Source organism: Pituophis catenifer, unplaced genomic scaffold (genome assembly GCF_029215685.1).
Source record: "Pituophis catenifer annectens isolate HBS135680 unplaced genomic scaffold, rPitCat1.0.hap2 SCAF_3, whole genome shotgun sequence".
NCBI lineage: Eukaryota > Metazoa > Chordata > Lepidosauria > Squamata > Colubridae > Pituophis > Pituophis catenifer.
In genome coordinates, this window is record NW_027256883.1 from 156,641,177 (window position 1) to 156,661,198 (window position 20,022).

General features: G+C 37.5%; 2 protein-coding genes across 2 annotated transcripts; both read left to right on the top strand.

Moving 5' to 3' along the window:
* The first annotated feature begins 1,198 nt into the window (after positions 1 to 1,198).
* On the top strand, positions 1,199 to 1,462 carry LOC139314053 (apoptosis inducing factor BLCAP-like). The gene has a single exon (XM_070939570.1). The coding sequence runs from the start codon at positions 1,199 to 1,201 to the stop codon at positions 1,460 to 1,462; it is 264 nt and encodes an 87-aa protein (XP_070795671.1).
* Positions 1,463 to 3,967: 2,505 nt separating this feature from the next.
* On the top strand, positions 3,968 to 18,366 carry PDZK1IP1 (PDZK1 interacting protein 1). Its single transcript, XM_070939574.1, has 4 exons — positions 3,968 to 4,034; positions 13,111 to 13,219; positions 15,840 to 15,947; positions 17,664 to 18,366. The coding sequence occupies exons 1-4, from the start codon at positions 3,968 to 3,970 to the stop codon at positions 17,821 to 17,823; spliced, it is 444 nt and encodes a 147-aa protein (XP_070795675.1). The 3' UTR covers positions 17,824 to 18,366.
* The last annotated feature ends 1,656 nt before the right edge of the window (positions 18,367 to 20,022 follow it).

Consider the following 20,022-nt stretch of genomic DNA (forward strand, 5'->3'; position numbering starts at 1 on the left):
ATTTAATTTCATTGTACGAGGTGCAATGACAATAAAGTAAACTAAACTAAACACTTTATAGGTATAAAGTCAAAGAGTTCTGAGATTGGGATGAAACTTGAAAAAGATGTAGTGCCGAAGTAGGTAATTCCCTTTTTAATATGAGGCCTGTTTCTTACCTTACAAAGTTGTAATTAAAATAGAGGTAAGTGGGAATCTAAATGCAGACAAGGAAGGGTAATAGATTAATATTGTATTATCCACTCAAAACTGAACTTTATTATAACTGCTTTAATGCTGTGTGTATCTGTGTGAGTGTTTAAGGATGGGGGAGAGATATATGATTATGGATCTACCAAGTGTGGTTTTGCTATCAGCATAAAACAGTTAATTTCAAGCAGAAAGGCCTTTAAACAAATATTTCACAAATCTCAGTTATAATTTAACTGCTTTAAAGTGTGATGGTCTTTCTATTCTACAGCAGTTTTAAATTTAAATTTGAGCGTAAGTACATGAATAGGCTGTTTAGTCCAGGTAAATTAAAGATGATTAAGCCCCACTAAAAGTAATGTTGCTGAAATGTGTCATGATTAATTTATGGTGTTGGATACAGAATGGAATTCTAAATATCAAATTAAAAGTCAATTATATTTCAGTTAAGTGTGTTTAGAATTTCAGCCATAACTAATGCCAACTTTAAGCACACTGATTTCCTTCATTGGGTTTAAGTCATATTTATATATTTAGGAAATTTAGTTTTTATTGGCAATATTCAGATTGTTGAAATCCAATCAAAATAAATATCTGTAAATGCTGATCAAGAAGCTGTCTCCTCCCTCCCTCCCTCCCTCCCTCCCTTCATTTTTTTTTGAAATATACATGATCCCCTTCAAAATGAAGTTTTCCTGCTATATAATATTGTAATTATCCTTTTTATTTCAACATCAGATAGGCACACTTCAGGGCAAGGGGCGATGGAGCGCTATGGCGTGGAGGGCAGGGAAGAAAGTCTATCTAGCTACACTGAACACCAAAGCTACAAAAAAAGGAAAAGATTTCTCTCAATGAAATTGTATGCACTAGGATTTACTTGCACAGTACTCCCAAGTTTTATGAAGACTGATTACCTGGTTGGTGAAGAGCTGAATGTGCAGAGGAGAAATTGCATAGTGCGACTTGCATTGCTGCCATCACTGTGACATCCTGATCACTAGGCATCATGTACTGTCTCCAGTGGTTACTGCCGGTCCTCCTCATTCCCAAGCCTCTCAACCCAGCCTTGTGGTTCAGTCACTCAATTTTCATGGGCTTCTACCTTCTGAGTTTTTTGTTGGAGCAGAAATCTTGTACGATCTGTGCCTTGATCTTCTTGGCTGCTCTGTTTCTCATCTGCTACAGCTGCTGGGGGAATTGTTTCTTATACCACTGCTCTGGTTCCCAACTGCCGGACTCTGTTCATGAACCCAATGTAGTTGGCACTTAAAATCTTCTACTTGGTTGCACTTTTTTTTTTCCTTTTAAAAGGACGGTTTCATGGGAAGGAGGGAATATAAGGCATGTGATTGGAGTACATGTTTCGGTTAAAATGTTTCATTCATGATTATCCACACAAAACATTCAGGAACCAATAATGATAGAAACTTGGGAAAAAATATGGGTTAGAAACATAAAATTTACGCAAGCACAAAATTTAAGAGAAAAATTTTATAAAATGTTTTATAGATGGCATTTAGATCCTAAAAAGTTGGCTTGTATGTATCCGAATTTACAATCTAAGTGTTGGAGATGTGATTGTGATGATGCCACTTACTATCATATATGGTGGATTTGTAAAAAGGTTAAAGCATTTTGGATTAAAATATGGTGGATTATCCAAAATATTCTTAAAAAGAAGATAAAGTTTACTCCACAATTGTTTTTGCTGGGTATTATCACAGATTGTATGGTTATAGAGACTAAATTGATTTTAAATTTAATAACTGCAGCTAGACTTCTGGTGGCGCAATATTGGAAGAAGGAAAATTTGCCTACTATTGAAGAATGGACATTAAAAGTAGAGAATTTGGCAGAAATGGCGAAGATTTCGGCATATTTGAAAGATCACTCACAAGAAAGATATATATCAGAATGGAGAAGATGGATTGATTATATTCAAAACAAATATCGGACTAAAAAGTATCAAATAACTTATGAATGAATAGAAAAATTAAGAGTATTGATGCTTAGTTAGTAAAAGGGGAGTTAAAGTGTGAAGGGGGGGGGATAGGAATCCTTAGTTTATTAGCTTAGTTTAGCATATGATTGTAAATTGTATACCCTGTATTTTGTTCTGGGAAGTTCGGGGTGGGTGGGTGGGTGGGTGGGGGAAAGGAAGGGAGTGAAGGATGGGGAAACACTTGTAAAAATTTTTTTTTGTTTTTTTTTTCTTTCTGTAAAACTCTTTAATAATAATTAAAAAAAAGATAGGCACACTTCAGCTGAAAATATGCTACCTCGTCTATTTATCAGTGTTTCTCAATCCTGGCAACTTTTAAGATGTGTGGACTTCAACTTCCAGAATTCCTAGTGGAATGGATAAGTTCATCTGTATCTAACCAGGCCTTGCTTGTTGCAGGTAACATAAACTAAAGCATAATTCTGTCACGTGGAATAATACAACTCAGAACTGGCCATGCATAGCTCCATTTGCCTGATTGATCCATTAGTTGGAGAAAAAACTAAATTTTCTTCTGTTGTTACAGCTGTCTTCCCAATCTCACATTCTCCAATCATGGTAAACCTTGGTTCTTTTATCTTCCTGCCCAACAGCAGGAACGCTGAATAAATGGTATTTATAGTCCATTTTGGAGACATCTGCCTTAAAGAAAATTGATTCTAGAGGGCTAACTACCAAGTTAATGGTCCCATTTTTTTGAGATTGAGTGACCAAAAACTTAATTGTATCATTAGAGGATATCTTTCAATGGTCTGAATGACAAAAAACTTCTATTCAACCATGGAGTTCAGTCTAATTTTTCCACATCATCTTATGGACATAAAATGAGATGACATGTATGCCAATTATTTGAATGAACAAACATTCTGGAAAGGTATAATAGTGTTCATTTGTTTCTCTTTGCTAATATTTTTTTTTTAAAAAAAACTTAACAATCCATGTTAGAGGTCTATGTATGGGGGCAGGATTGTATGTTTCAATGCATGTTTATGTCCAATCTTCTGAATTTTTTTACAGTACCTTCCCAATTTATATCATTGGTATTTAATGCCACATCCACCAATGCCAACATAATTAAGACACATTGAACAAACTTTCTCTTAGGCAGATCCCTTTCTTGTTCTCTGAACAGAATGGTGTCCTGCATCTATTTCCCAAAACTGAAAGAAAATTCTTGTCCATTTTCCTTCCTTGAAACAGATGAAAAAAGTTGAATGCCTGTCTGTGTATTCTGCTCTCTAGCTTTAGTGATAAATCAAAAAATATCTTGGGCAGTTGCTGAAGTTCTTGTTTGTGGCAGATAATTCTTATTCCTCTTTAAAGATTTATTTTCATTGGTTCTCTGAGCTGTCCTATATATCAAAGCCATTGCAACAGCATGGAATTTTGGTTTCTCAGCCCTTCTTTGCCAAATATTTAAACATACTTCCGCCTTTTTTTCCCCTCTGGACTCTCTCCAAGCCATGAATGAGCTGCCAAAAACTCAACCCACAAATCTCTCAGTTGTGCAGGAAGCAAGGAGGAGTGGTAAAAATCACTCTGTTTTCTCCTTAGGTAGCTAAAGTGTTCTGGAATGTTTGTGAGGGACAACCTCCAAATGATGGTGATAATTAAGCAGGCTAATCTAGGCGTGGCCTGCATAGAAACACCTTCAATCACCTGATTGCCCAAGGTGGCTTTCTTCCCTTTTTCAGGGAAGGAGTAACTTTACTTCTGTCACTACCAACGAATGTAAGTTATTGATCTGGCAAGTGGAGTCTGTATGCCACCAGCATGAAAACTTTTCTGTTTGTTACCTTTTGCCTTTTTGCTGCTTGGGATCCTGTGAACTGCCAAAAAGGTAATATATTCCATTTTAGATTTTTGCTTTGAGTTGGGTAGGTTGCTTGCGTATGGCAGCTGATGTTTCCTTCTATAGGTTTCTTTTACATGCTCATTTTCTTCACACAGTTTCTTCTCTTCACCTCAGTTCCCTCTTGGTTTGTCTGTTGCCTTTCTGTTTTTAGCTGTAAGAAATTAGCACTTTGTGGAGTTAATATTACCAGGAATTCGTATACTGCTTGAAAGGGTTATTTGAGCTTGAGTAAACAAATTATAGCACATTATAATGCCTGCTTTATTTCTTTCTCCATTGTTGATATGTTTTATCTGGCTTTTAAATCCAAGATTACTAGAATTGCTTTTCATGTTTTGAAAAAACAAAAGAGGAAACAGATCCTAAAAAATACGTGGATGTATAACATTGACAGATGCTAACTTGTATGTAGAGATACAAATTTTGAAATAATTTCTGTAGACATTCAATATATAGCAGCCATAACTTCTGGGTAGGCAGAGTTTAGGTGCATCTGTCTTGCAACTTGGAATAATAAAGGTTTCCATAATATAAAAGGAAATAATCTTACAATAGACAGAAAATATAAAGATATGCTTCAGGGAATCGGTTAAGTACATGTGAGATGACTTGTTGAAGCTAAACAAACCTATTTCCTGGCCCTGAGTCAACTCTGAGCCAAAGAAGGCTGGCACAGTAAACTCACATATGTAAATGAAGAGCGGGCATAAGCTAAAAATGTCATAAGCTGGGAAAGTCCAGAGCAATCCTATGTGATGACTATCTGAAACATGTGCATGCGATGATGACAGGATTTCCAAATGACACCGAGGCTTCTGGTGAAAGAAATCCTGTAACTAAAAGCAATTGCTTAAAGAAGGATGAGTTCAGACACTGATTTCTCATCCTACTAGGTGATGTAATTTAGCAGTAAAATTTACATGAATATTACATACAATAAAAATGACAAGATTTCCCAGATTTTAGTTTCATAACTCTTTAACAATCTCTATCTGGACAGAACAAGATAGATAGGTCTTAGTAGTAGAAAACTTTGCAGCCAGGACTGAGATTATACCAGGTGGAAAGTGGCCATTACTCTTCTTCCCACTAATGTTGCCCTGTTAGTTCCACTTATTGAAAAAAGCAAAGGGGAATTCTTCTTTTCAATATGACATGCAGCAGAAAAATAAAAAAGGGAAAGGGAAAAAGAGGGGGAAGGATGGAAAGAAAGAAGGAAGGAATGGAGGGAGGGAGGAAGGAAAAGGAAGGGAAGAGGGGAGAAAGGAAGGAAGGAAAGAAAACATCTTTTGCTGTCTCAAAATCTTTTGTTGTCTCATGGTGACCAGAACTGGACACAAGTGTAGTCTTACCAAAGCAATATATAGCAGTATTAATACTTTACTTGATCTTGATACTATTCTTCTGTTGATGCAGCCTAGGACTGCATTGGCTTTTTTGGCAGCTGCAGCACATTGCTGGTTCATACTCAAGTGGATGTCCATTAGAACTCCTAGAATTGTCTCACCGTTACTGTTGTTGAGCCACATACCACCTATTCCACACCTGTGCATTTGGTTTTTCTTCTCTAAGTGTAAAATCTTACTTTTCTCACCACTGAACTGGACTTTGTTGAATAGGGTCCAGCATTCAAGTCTGTAAAGATCTTTTTGTATTTTGAGGCTATTTTTTAAAGTGTTGGCTATTCTTCCCAGCTTGGTGTTGTCTGCAAATTTGATAAGTTTCCCTTCTATTTCCTCATCTAAATAGTAAATGAAGATGTTGAAGAGTTCTGGACCTAAGACAGAACCCTGGGGTACCATCCATGCTTCTCTCCATGTAGATATAGTTCCACTGAAGAACTACATGCTGAGTGCAGTTGACCAGTCAGTTATGAATCCATCTGGTGTTGATGTTGTCTATCCCACATTTTTCTGTCTTACAAAGTAGGCTGTGGACTACTTTGTTAAATGCCTTAGTGAAATCCAAGGATACTATGTCCACAGCAGTTTGCTGGTCCACTAATTTAGTTACTTTATCAAAGAATGCAATAAGTTTCACAAGGCATAATCTGTTTTTGACAAACCCACATTGGCTTCTACTAATAGTTTTGCTTGTTTCTACTTATTCACAGATCTGTTGCTTGATTATCTTTTCTAGGATCTTCCCAGGTATCAATGTCAGGCTGATTGGTGGTCTGTAGTATTTTTTTTTAAAAAAAGGATTTGGAACCATATCTTTTTCAGTCCTCTATAATTCCCTGGGAATTCAGGATCTTTGAAAGATATGGCTCAATGGTTCTGAGATCATATCTGCCAGGTTCTTCACAATCTTGGGAGGTAATCTGTCTGGTCCTGGTGATTTCAATTTGTCTAGAGTAGATAGGTGTTATCTTACCATTTTCTTGCTTGTTTTGATTTGTATTCTTAATCTGTCTTTTATGGTGCTGCTTTTGGTAGGATGGACTATTTTCTTCCCTTTTATGTAAAGACGGATGCAAGAAATGAATTAAGAAGTTCCATTTTCTTCCTGCTGCCTGTCACCTCCTTGTCATCTTCTTGACTTGTTTTCCCCATTACAGAATCCTTCCCAAACTCTCTCTAAATTTGTTGAAATCAGCTCTCTTAAAGCCTAGATACTGATTTGACTTTGTTCTATTGCTCATGCCTGTGTTTTGTTGAATTCCAGTATGACATGGCCACTTCCCCCTCAAATTCCTGCAAGTTCAATCCCCTGTCACATTTCATCTCTATTAGTAAGAATTAAGTCCAGTATAGCTGACACTCTAGTTCCCTCCTCTACCTTTTGGGTGAGAAAGTTGTCTGCTAGGGTAGTTAGGAACCTGTTCGATCTTCCATTTGATGCAGAGTTTGTCTCCCAGTTGATGTTAGTTAAAACTCTCCATTATTATTGTACTGAGCTTCCTGCACACCTTAGCTAACTGATTAACAAATCAGTTCACTACTTCCTCTGTTTGGTTGGGTGGTTTATAGTATACACTTATAGTATACACCTTTTATATTAATCCAAATTTTCCAAGATTTTCATCCTTGTTTTCTGTAGAGGTGTAATTATTTCTTATATATGTAATGCAATACTGCCTTCTCTTTTATTAGATCTGTTTCTTTTGAACAATTTAAATCACTCTAGTGGTATGTTTCAGTCATAGTTTTCATCTCACCAAGTTTCAGTATTGGCAATGATGTCATATCTGCTCTAATGTAATAGGACTTCAAATCCACCCTGTTTGTTCCTTATACTTTGAATGTTAGTGTATAGGCACCTGAGTCCTGTGTTTGCTTCCTATGTCTCCTATTTTATATTTAAGTTTCTCTTCTTTTTTACCACTTGGTTGATTGCCATGAGGTTTATGCTTTGGATTAGATCTTAAAATTTGGTTTCCCTCCCCTTCCAGTTTTAGTTTAAAGCACTCTGGATAAGCTGAGCCACTTGATTTTCAAAAACGTTCTTCCCTATTTTTGTAAAGTGTAGCCAATCCCCTGCCAGAAGTCCTTCGTGTAGGTATTGTAGACTGCGGTCTAGGAATCCAAAGTTCTCTAGACGCCATTTCAAAGTTCTCTGGAGTGCAAGGTGTTTATTAAGTTCACACAAATGAATGAGATTTCAAGATTGCTTAATCAAACAAGAGTCTTTTTAAAAAGTTATCTAGAAAGTATTCTAAATAATAATTTCTCAGATAAACCCCAATCTGTCTATTTCCTATCCAAATATTTGTATAAGTCTTTTTAATGATACTTGAAAAACCAGAAGTTCTAATGACATTTTTTATGGTTCTTGACTTGTTCTGTAGAGTAGACTGGGAACTTACAAAACATAATAGAAGAAAGCAATATCTAAACCATTTTTGCTCTGTTGCCAAGAAACCTGTATGTTTTTATCCACATACAGTAGTTACCTGCAGTTCTTCTTGATTCAAAGGTGATCTTTATTTTCTTTTATACTTTAAATATATAATGGCCAGATGCAAAACAAGAAGGATTCCTGTATCTTTAATGGTGGAGTAAAAATTTCACTTCGTGGACTGAAGTCGTGTCTTCTTTGGCATTTGACCACTAATGTAAAGTTTGATATGTCTTCTATAAAATCCTGCATATTGTACATGAATGGGTGTATTCCATCAACCTCTTGTTTATTGAATGGCTATAACAGGCAGCTTATGGGTCCTAAAATTGTCAGCATTAGACATTTTAATACTTCTCTTTTTGAAAAGTTTCTAAAGTTAACGATAGTTATTCACATTCATGAAAGTGAATGTAAGACCATATCTGAAGTCCCATTGCATACTAAGTCAGAAACCAAAGTTACAAACTATATATCAATATCACATTACACCTTAGCTCAGTGAATAAACAAGGTCATATATATTCGCATTTCAATGATTTTTTTTTTTAGAATTATACTGCTGGGTTCTCATTGATTTAAACACAAAATATCTTCATTAACACACACACACACACACACACACACACACACACACACACACACACACACACAAATAGCTGATAATTAATGGAAATTTGTACTAGTCCCTGAAAGTGAAAAATCCAATTTTAGACTTATTGGAGAAAAAAGAGAGCAATGTAATTCATAAAAAATGATCTTATGCATATTTACTCAAAAATAAGATTAATAGGACTTATTTTCTAATGAGTATTCTTAGGGCTCTGATCTGGCCATTGTATATGCAAATGAACTCTAAATAGGTTCATTTAGATTTATTAGGGTTTCATCTCAGGAAACTAGGTACAACATTACAGCCAAATTCATCATGTCGTAGTGTGTTCTGTGCATATTAATTCATAAGAAACAATAAATTCTGTGAGACTTACTGGAAAATGAGATGACAGCTGCAAAGTGGTGTCAACTGTGATCATGCTTTTAATTTTGTTTATTGATCATTGCTTAGCTGGTTTATGCTCTGTGCCAGAGGTGGGTTTCAGCAGGTTCTGACCAATTTCTGGAGAACCGGTAGCGGAAATTTTGAGTAGTTCGGAGAATTGGTAGTAAAAATTCTGACTGGCCCCGCCCCCATCTATTCTCTGCCTGCCAAGTTCCAGCTGATCAGGTGGAAATGGGGATTTTGTAGTAACCTTCCCCTGGAGTGGCGTGGGAATGGAGATTTTACAGTATCCTTCCCCTGCCATGTCACGCCCACCAAGCCACACCCACAGAACCGGTAGTAAAATTTTTTGAAACCCACCACTGCTCTGTGCATATCATAGCTTGTCCCAAAATGTATGGTATGATGCAGTGGTGAAATCTAAAATTTGTTACTACTGGTTCTGTGGATGTGGCTTGGGGGGTGGTAATGGCCAATTTATTTTTAACTTTTAAAACCATTTTTTCTACAACCTCTTCGGTGAAGAGGTTGTAAAAAAATGCTTTCAAAAGGCACTGACGATCCCAGCTGAGTTGCCTGATCGGCAGAGACTTTTTAAAAAAGCCTCTGGTTTTAAATGCCTCTGACGATCCAAGCTGAGTTTTTTAAAAAGCCTCTGCTGATCAGGCAACTGATGCAAAATGTACAATTTCATATAAATATGATTTGCATCAAAATTCTAGGAGTTCAGTTTCCACAATTCCATTTCTTAAGTTTATCATCAACAGATTGCTTAGAATATTTTCTTAACCCTCATTATTGGTGGGTTCCTTTTTGAACCTATATGGTAATGTGTAACTCTTAACCAGGAGTTAAAGTGTTATACATTTAAAATGGTAGAGTTTCACATGTAAAAAAGTAACTCAGCATTGTGGAAAAAACTAAGTAGACTGGCTTTGTGAGCCCATGGGAATGTTTCAGAATGGTTTTGCAATCCTATTCATGTTTATTTGGAAGTAAATCTCAGTAGGGTCAGTGAAATTTCTGAATTAGTGAATACACTAATTCTAATTATTAAACACTCTTAATAATTAGATAGCCCTATATTCAGAATCTTATGAAACTTGATGTTCATTAGTATATAGGAGTTTTTCTTTTCTTTTTTACTATCTGTGTTCTGGTATTTTATATATGGTATATTAGCTCAAAGGAATATAACAGGCAAATTTTATTGAGATTGTTCTTATTCTTATTGTTATTCTTTGTTGAATTTATATTGCTGCCTATTCACCCAGAGTGACTCAGGGCTAGAAACAACTGCAGGATAGGATAGGATAGGATACCTGGAAGTCTTCTAGTCCAACCTCCTGTTCAGGCAGGAAACCCTATATCAGTGATGGCTAACCTTTTTGCCATCGCGTGCTAGGAAAGGGGGGGCGGCAGAGGTTCGCGTGCATGTGTGCCCACACCCATAATTCTATGCACCCTGCCCCGCGCATGCGACCCCCCTCCCCCCCCCCCGCTCCTAGCACACGATGGCTGGGTAGGCCCGTTTTTCTTTCTCACCTGGCTGCAGATCCTCTCTATGCATCTGGGGAGGGCGAAAACAGCCTTCCCCACCCCCTCGGAGGCCAAAACGGCCCGTTTCCCAACTTCTGGTTGGACAGAAAGTGACTTTTTTGCTGTCCCCAGCCTCCAGAGACTCCAACACATGTGCACCGGAGCTGAGTTGGCGTGCCAGGCGACATGGCTCCACGTGCCACCTGTGGCACATGTGACATAGGTTCGCCATCATGGCCCTATACCATTTCAGACAAATGGTTGTCCAATTTCTTCTTAAAACTTCCATTGTTAGAGCATTCACAACTTCTGGAGGTGATTTGTTCCATTGATTAATTGTTCTCACTGTCAGGAAATTTATCCTTAGTTCTAGATTGCTTCTCTCCTTGATTAGTTTCCATCCATTGTTTCTTGTCCTGCCCTCAGGTTCTTTGGAGAATAGCTTGACTCCCTCTTCTTTGTGACTGCCCCTGAGATATTCATTCTTGTGCCACACTTGAAGACATGAGAGTAGACTTATCAAGAGTTGGCAGAACTTGCTTCCTTTCAGGTGTAGTTTATTAAAACAAACATTTTTGTTCTCCAGATGCCTCTGATTTGGTACATCTTTTCTCTATTTGTTCTTTGGTTGTTTTACATTACCTAGATGTTACTGAACAATCTCCTAGAATTGTCTGAGACTGGATGCAGAATGATTGATGGAGAATAAAATAGATGACTTTTCAATTTGTTTAAAGTTTATAATTCTACAAATGAAGACTACATTTAAGGACTCTGAGCTCTTTTTCCTTTCACAATTGTGCACAAGGATGACTTTTCAAAGCCATGAAGGGAAGAAAAAAAACTATTTTATCTGAAAATCCATTTATCTGCTTAATTACTAATGGTACATTACGTTCTGAGCTTTTTAGTATCTGGCTGTTCCAGGGCTTTCGTGTCTAGTTTTACCTCTTCTGAATTGGATCTCACCAAATTGAACTAAAGTCTAATCCCCTATTTTTAACAATGTAAAAAAAAAAAAGTAAAATACAATTCTATTTTTAAAAATAAAGGCAAGATCCAAAATAAAGAGGGAACTTTGGACTGTTTTCCATTGGTTATTCAAGTCTAGCATTAACTATGACAGAACAATCTGCTTCTGTATTAACTGAGGTAGAGCTTTTATTTGCTTTTAGAATTCCTCCAAAGTTTCAGGATTACTGAGGATTACCCAGAATGACACTACTGATAATAGGAAAGAATTACTAGTTTGCACTTTTCTTCTTCATCTTCCGACAATTCTCTCAATTTTCTTAAAACTGCATGCAGGGGAAGCTGATTCTGCTTTAGCTCCTCAGAGATTTGACTGTAGTTCTGAAGAGAGCCTGTGTGAATTTCTCAGTATGCGTAGTTTAGAAAATTGGAGAGCTTAACCAAGTAAATATATTCAAAAGCTATAAAAAGCACATCTACAGCTAGAATGTTTAGGGGTGTCCAACCTTGGGATTTTAAGACTTATGAACTTCAATTCCCAGAATTCCATGGCTGCCTGTGGAATTCTGGGAGTTGAAGTTCACAAGTCTTAAAGTTGCCAGCGTTGGACATCCCTAGTTTAGATTTAAAAAGTCTTAGTTAGGGCTTTATACAAAATTGAAATCCAGGCACAAAGGATTTTAAATTCAAAAGGAGCAGGGAGTGAATGGATATCCTTATTGCACCAACACTCAGCAATAATGAAAAAGCTACAGATGCCATCAGAACATCAATTTTTTTTTTTTGAAAAAAGATGCATACACTTTTGTCTTAGAGAAGACAAAAATTAAGACTGAGAGCACTAGAGTTCCTTTTGGCAAATCAGGTCTGCTTTCCAAATTATCATAATCACTTTTGAAACTGCCTAATTATTTTGAGATCATCCCTGACTGCTCTTTAGAAGGCCAAATCCTGAAGATGAAACTCAAATACTTTGGCCACTTAATGAGAAAGAAGGACTCACTGGAGAAGAGCCTAATGCTGGGAACCATTGAGGGCAGAAGAAGAAGGAGACAACAGAGAATGAGGTGGCTGGATGGAGTCACTGAAGCAGTAGGCGTGAGCTTAAATGGACTCCGGGGGATGGTAGAGGACAGGAATGCCTGGAGGAACTTTGTCCATGGGGTCATGATGGGTCGGACACGACTTTTTGACTAGCAACAACAACAATGACAATTATTTTGAGAGATTGCAGTATTGGGGAAGACAGATTTAGTTTATTTTCAAGGTGCGGCAAACGTTGGGTGTTTTTCCAAGATAGATTGGCAGCAAAACACAACTGGGCTGGGTCAATTAATCACAATATTGCAAAACAATCCAATCATTTTCTTCAGAAAGAGATTTGTCAAAAATTTGCTCGATAGGTTTCAACCTGCCATCTACAATAAAAACATTGTTTTTGACAGGCAAGTCAAGAAAAGAGATTACTTTCCTGACTTCCATTTATTCATTGGTTTAGCTAGGGCTTTGCCCAAAGGGCACAAGAAAAATGGCAGACAAGCTACTGGCAAGGCAAGCTACTATATATAAATAGGAAGCAAACCCCACACTCACTAGCACTGATGTTGTTACCTGGTTGGGTAATGAAACAACTGCAAGCAAACAACCAAGCTCAGACACACTACAAAATACGTACTACCATAATCTTGAATTAATTCCTTTTCTTCACAGTTAACAGGCCGCTTGAGCCATGGCTACAAGGTGTAATTGCTGTTTCAGGGTTTTTGGTTTTGGCAATGATTTCCTTTATCATCAACAAATTATGTTGCCAGGATGAAAAGTAAGTCCTGATTTTTCTTTCCCTTGTTACATATGGCATTTCATTTGGTTATATTCCATATAAGTCTGTTTGGTCATGAGATCTGTGATTGGACTCATCATTTTCCTAAAGTAAATTAATAATAATAATAATAATAATAATAATAATAATAATAATAATAATAATTTTATTTCTATACCGCCCTTCTCCCGAAGGACTCAGGGCAGTGTACAGCCAATTTAAAAAGCACAGAACACAACAATGATTAAAAATTAAAATAATTAAATAAATTTGGCCGGATTAAAATCCCAAAAATTTAAAATACCCCAATTAAAATTATTATGTTGATAGGCCGGCCTGGTGGAACAACAGGGTCTTCAATGCTCAACGAAACACCCGGAGGTCGGAGATCTTACGTATTTCCGGGGGCAGTTCATTCCACAGGGCTGGGGCTCCCACAGAGAAGGCCCTTCCCCTGGGTGTCGCCAGCCGACATAACTTGGCTGATGGCACCCTGAGGAGACCCTCTCTGTGGGAGCGGACTGGTCGGTGGGAGGCTATTGGCTGTAGAAGGCCATTAAACTGAAGTCAAGGTACAAGGTCCCAATGGTGCTTTTTCCAAAAGGCAACTGGACTTTCTTGGGGTTTTTTTTTTTCCTTTGAAAATGTTTTGCTTCTCATCTAAGAAGCTTCTTCATCTTCTTGTTGGATGAGAAATGAAATGTTTTCAAAGGGAAAAAATCAAGGAAGTCCAGTTGCTTTTTGGAAAAACCACCTTTGGAACAACCATGGCCTTGATGATTGAGAATTTCTTAACATGAATAAAAGATCAAAGATCTTCTTTAGAGTTTTCTCAAAGTGGTTCATCCTCAACCTTGTATTTATATTACTCTGCTGGAAATGAAAAAAAAAAAAGCAGATTTCTCAATATTTTATCTTGTGTGATTGAAATTAGAAAAACAATTTCCCAATTATTTAAGAGTAGTAAGAGTAAACTGGTTCCATGGCCTGGGATGGATTCCTTTCTCCTCTTCTCATCGTTTCCTCCTAATAGAAAGGGAGATCTCCCAGTGCCACACCTGATTTAGCTATGGATGTAAGATCTGAGTACCAAAAATCCAAATGGATTTGTTATCACATGCTAGTAAAGACTTAGATTCAATATATAGTTATAATAGTTGTTTAGAATTTTGCAGTCTAAATCTGGTATAATTCGAATGTTGTCCTCACAGTATTGGGTTATGAAACTGAGCCCTTTCTTCTAGCAATCAGATAAATACAAATTGCGTACCAAATCTTGTGGAGACATGATGGCTTCACGTACAAAATCTATATGCAGATTAACAAATTAATTAACACAGACGATCTGAAGTGCACACTGCCTTAGCAAATGTTGGCTCTTTGAATTTTAACCCACGGTGTCCCATATTTATTAGATAGAATGGTGGGCTACCTAACAGCAAACTTTTCAGCATACCTGAAGAGTTTGCATAACAGAAAATTTCTCTGTTGATTCAGACAGTTAAAGCCATCATGAAACAATGTGTGTACGATATTATATACTTCATGAAATAAATGCTTTCTTGGGCCTGCTTTTAGGAAATACTGTCCACATTTCTTTCCCTGCCAGGAAGTCCCTTAATTCAGGTTGAGGAACTAAAGCAGAGGTCTTCAAATTTGGCAGCTTTAAGACTTGTGGACTTCAACTCCCAGAATTCAGCTATGCTGGCTGGAGAATTCTGGAAGTTGACATCCACAAGTCTTAAAGCTGCCAAGTTTGAAGACCTCTGAACTAAAGAGACAATTTAGGGTGTTGACTCCAATCCACTGCCCATTTTTAAACCATTCAGACTGAATTTGCTTTCCTGCATCTAAAATACATTATTCCACATCCTGTACTTTGGAATGACAAAAAATAGTTTTTGACCTTGTCTATGGCATTCGTTCAAGTATTTGCTATCATATCCCTTCCCATATACTCTGTTCCTTCTATTTTTCTTCATAGCATCCCTATCACCCTCACTGCCCTTCTCTAATTTAGGTTTCAGATTCTCTGAACTCTTCTGAAAGTGTGATGCCCAGAAATGGCATTTCTGGGCATCAAGTTGTCAAAATTGGCTCTATCCAAAACAGTATCTGAGCTAATTCTCCTGTTGCTGCTATTCTTGGTGATTAAGTCGTAGCGACTGAATAAATGAACTTTTCAGAAGTGATTTGCCAGGCTATCCCTCTGTTGCAGTAAAATAAAGCATTAACATCAAACCACAACTTTTTGCTTTTCCATAATAATATAAAGTATCCATTTCTATAAACCCATATCCATCTAATCGATAAAACCCAAAATCAAAGTTTCATTTTTTTCCGCACCCCAAGCACAAAGTTCAGAAGCTGTCTCCGTGTGGCAACAAAACAAACTTATATTCTTTTCTTTAATCAAAACGGTCAATTTAGCCATTTCTGCCAACTCCATCAGCTTCTGTAGCCCTTCGTCCATGGTGGGAATCGAAATGTCTTTCCATTTTCGTGTGTATACTAGTCTTGCTGCTGTTAACATATATAAGATCAAAGTTCCATTTTTTTTCCTCCCAAATCTTTTCCCATCCTTTTTGTCTCATTATGCTCCTTCTAATTGCTTCTGCAGGAAATCCAAAGGAGATAAACAAGTGTCCTTCATGCACAGAAATACAGACGACTCCATCTTTCCTAATGGAATGGAAGGAACATATTCAGTACCTGCAGAAGACTTCAGGTTGTTTTCTAAACTATTAAAAAGTATAACTGACAGCACCTTTCCAGAAATACCTGCAGAAGTAAATCTCATTGTGTTCAATGGGGCTTATTCTAAAGAAAGTGAATGCCAGATAGTCAGCCTACTTCTGAAAACAAAGTTCCTTTCTGATTTGGTTGTGACGACTTAGCCTTCATTTATCGTTTTCTCTCTGTTTTACTGCCAGTTAACTATATATATCATAACAGGGTCTGACAATGTTTGTTTATTTATTTTATTTTATTTATTTAGTTTGTCAAGCACGTATGAGAAAACAAGTCTAAGTATGATCATAACATATAAACATATAAGTATAAACAGATATAAATCTATACATAAGAAATGAGTACGAATAAATGGGAACAGTAGGACAGGGATGGTAGGCACACTGGTGCACTTATGCATGCCCTTATGTGATCAATAATGTGATCAATAATGTGATCAATAATGACCGATAAATGAAAACTCTCACATTTTTTTACTTAATTGTTTCTTTTAGCTGTTAATTTGACTATGTGTATAACCAGCAATCCTGAAAGGCTTCACTTCTGAAATCTGTAGGAAAAAGAAATTGATTTATGGATATTTTAACCATCTTGGGACATTTGGGAACATCAAAATATCATTCAGACAACCTTTTGTCTAAAATGGTATCGGTAGGGCTTGAGCAGGGGATTGGACTAGAAGATCTCTAAGGTCCCTTCCAATGTTGTTATTTTGTTATTTAGAACACAGAGTTGGTCTTTTTCCAAGGCAACAATTCTACTAGGTTAACCATGTACAGGTATTAACCCTGTGAGGAAGTCCATATAAGAAGTACAACCAGGAATACTAATCCTCATTGTAACATTGCATTAAACAGACACTTGCAAGACTGAAAGTGTTTCTCCTTACCTTTTATGCTCCAGAAAACTAGAGACAGTCCCTTGTGAATCCTTTCCCACGCCCTCCTTCCAGGGGTAGGCTTCAAAAATTTTAGCAAGAGGTTCTCTTCCCAGTTGCTGGGTGGGCGTGGCCATGGTAGGCATGGACTAGCCAACCGCCTGCACCATGGTGATGGGGGGGTGTTTTTGCCCTCCCTGGGCTCTGGAGGCTTTCCTTGAGCCTCCAGAAGGGCAAAAATGGCCTCCCCACACTCCGGAGACCCTCCCGAACTTCCGGTAGGCCTGTTTTTCACCCTCCCCAAGCCTCTGCGCTTACCTGCATCCAAAACGGGCTGCATGGGGACTCCTGGGAGGGGAGGGGTGGGTGGGGCCAGCCAGGAGTGGGATTTGGGGGTTCTCCGAACTGCACAGAATCTTCGCTAGAGGTTCTCCTGCCTCCTTCCATCTATGGGCTGAGTCCAGTCTCTGGCTCTCTCTCCTGTCCCCCAAGGTCATTCCCACATATCATTACACCAGAAGCAACAAGTGGTTATATCAGTGACTAAAAATAAAGTATGACTTTTACCAGATAATGGATTAAGGGCGTTTGTCACCCATTCCCAAGACTGCAAATACCAATCCTGTCCATCTTTTACTTCCACCCAATCACTGCTCTTTCAAGGAAGGGAGAGATCATGACCAGGACCCTACCATGAATATCAATGCAGCGATCTCTAAAATTGGGAGAAGAAATTGGAGGGAAATCTATCCTTGAAATTAGGAGGAGTGCCAATATAATACATAAATAATACATATTCTTTTTCTAATATTTCAGCTGTGAAGAAGCCCCTCATGTCTATGAAAACAAAGTTGAGTTTGAATGTGACACCAGTACTGGACATCATACTGAACATCATGTAAATATTGACTTTCCGTGTAACACCGTGACTGAATGTCACACCGAAAGTCATGTAGACGTTACCACATGTATGTAACATCATTTTGTTATTTATTCTTAGATTTTAAAACCTCCCTGTAATATAGATTCCTTACAAGATAAGCCCATATCATTTATTATGTATGATTTTAATCAATTTATTCAAAGACCAACTATGTAGGGGAGGCATATTAACATTTTTGCAGTGGATTTATTTGTCTAAGTTCTGCACATTTCTGACAGGTAGAATTAATTGGCACATAGTATTCCTTAATATATTTTCTTCCACAAAGGGAACTCACTAACCTATTTTATTCTATTTTACTTTTCTTGTTGAATCTTTATAAGCTTAGTGCTACAGATGGTCCACAGCTCCCTTTCAGGACCTCTGCAACTCAGTGTTAAGTTCCTGTTCGTTATCAAGGAATTTCTTGGTTGGAAATTATTTTTCTTCATGGTAAAAGATTGTTTATATTTTTTTCAAACACCCTGTAGGAGCACATGGATAGTGTTGTTAATAAAACTGAAAGAATGGTGGTAGTCTTCCACCAATTGCTTCCATTTTTTTTTATTCTTATAGAGTCACCATAAAAACATATGTTTTTGGATGAGGCAGGAATGATTTCTGTATAAAATTCTCATGCATGAATTTTCAGTTTTCCTTTTCTTACCTGCATTAAACAAATGGAAAAACTCATTATCTATGAGCATATATAATTGGTTGTTACTTTTCTAATAAAATTTGTGAATAAAAAAAGGTGCTACCAGACTCCTGATTTTTTCCCCCCGCTACCATAGACTAACATGGTTCTTCTCCTACAAAATTAACTTTTCAGAATTCTTGGAGAATCTCAAATGTGTGGGTATGATTATCGGTTGCCTATTTGATGGTAGACTGAAACTAGAGAATGTTTTTGATTACCACTTCCACAGTCCCTTGCCATGGATCATATGGGTTGAAATGGTTAGAATGCAATATTGCAAGCTAACTCTGCTCACATCCTGGAGTTTGAACCTGATGGGCTCAATGTTGACTCATCCTTCCATTCTTCTGAGCTCAGTAAAATGAGGGTCCATCTTGTTGGGAGTAATATGTTGACATTATAAACTGCCCAAAGTGCTGAAAAGCATTAGGGGGTCATATATAAGTCTAAGTATTAATGCTAGTGATACAATTTGAAGCCCAATGATATCTGGACAGTATTCAGGTTATCAATCCCTGACTATGCTGTAATTGGATCTTTCAAAGGCCTTTGATAAGACAGCCTCCCTGACGGTTCTTAGTAAACCTAGAGTTTATGAGATAAAGACAATCCCTTTGCCAATCAGCAATATTATGCTCTTAAAGGATGTAAATGGACACTTCACATAATGATATAAACAGTGTAGTTCTCCAAGAAAGTAAAAATATGTAGCTTATTTCTATATGATTTAGAGTTAGGAGCTCAGTTGTCTTGTCATATCTTATAAATGAGTCTAATATGAAGCCTAATTTGGTTGGATTTAATTTTGAAAGATTAGAGAGTCATTGTGTGTGAGTTAGACAGCTATAGAAATTTATTTAATAAGTTTATTTTTCACATTTTTGAACTGCCCATCTCCCCGCCCCCCAGAGAGGGACTCTGAATCATGTACAAAGCTAAAAAATTTAGAGTGAGACAAGGATGATAAAAACAATGCTAAATTAATCAAAAGAAGAGGGGAGGGCTCTCAGGATATGATGGTCATAAATGTGAGGATTGGCAACAAAGTTTCCCCCCCACACACCGTTGTATCTTCAAATGGTCTCTAAACAAGACAGTCAGTAAGCAAGGACTGTATAAGGCAGAAGTCTCCAACCTTGGCAACTTTAAAACTTGTGGACTTCAACTCCCAGAGTTCTGGGAGTTGGAAGTCCACAAGGCTTAAAGATGCCAAGGTTGGAGATCCCTAGGATAAGGAACATATGAGCAGTGGTAGCGCAGTGGTTAGAATGCAGTACTGCAGGCTACTTCTGCTGACTGCTGGCTGCAGTTTGGCAATTTGATTCTCACCAGCTCAAGATTGACTCCACCTTCCATCCTTCCAAGGTCAGTAAAATGAAGACCCAGATCGTTGGGGACAATATGCTGACTCTGTAAACCGCTTAGAGAGGGCTGTAAAGCACTGTGAAATGGTATATATGTCTAAGTGCTATTGCTATAAGACTATCCTCACTGCAACCATATAGCATTCAGCATGTTTAAAAGATTGGATGTGCTTCCCCCTAGAGGGCAGC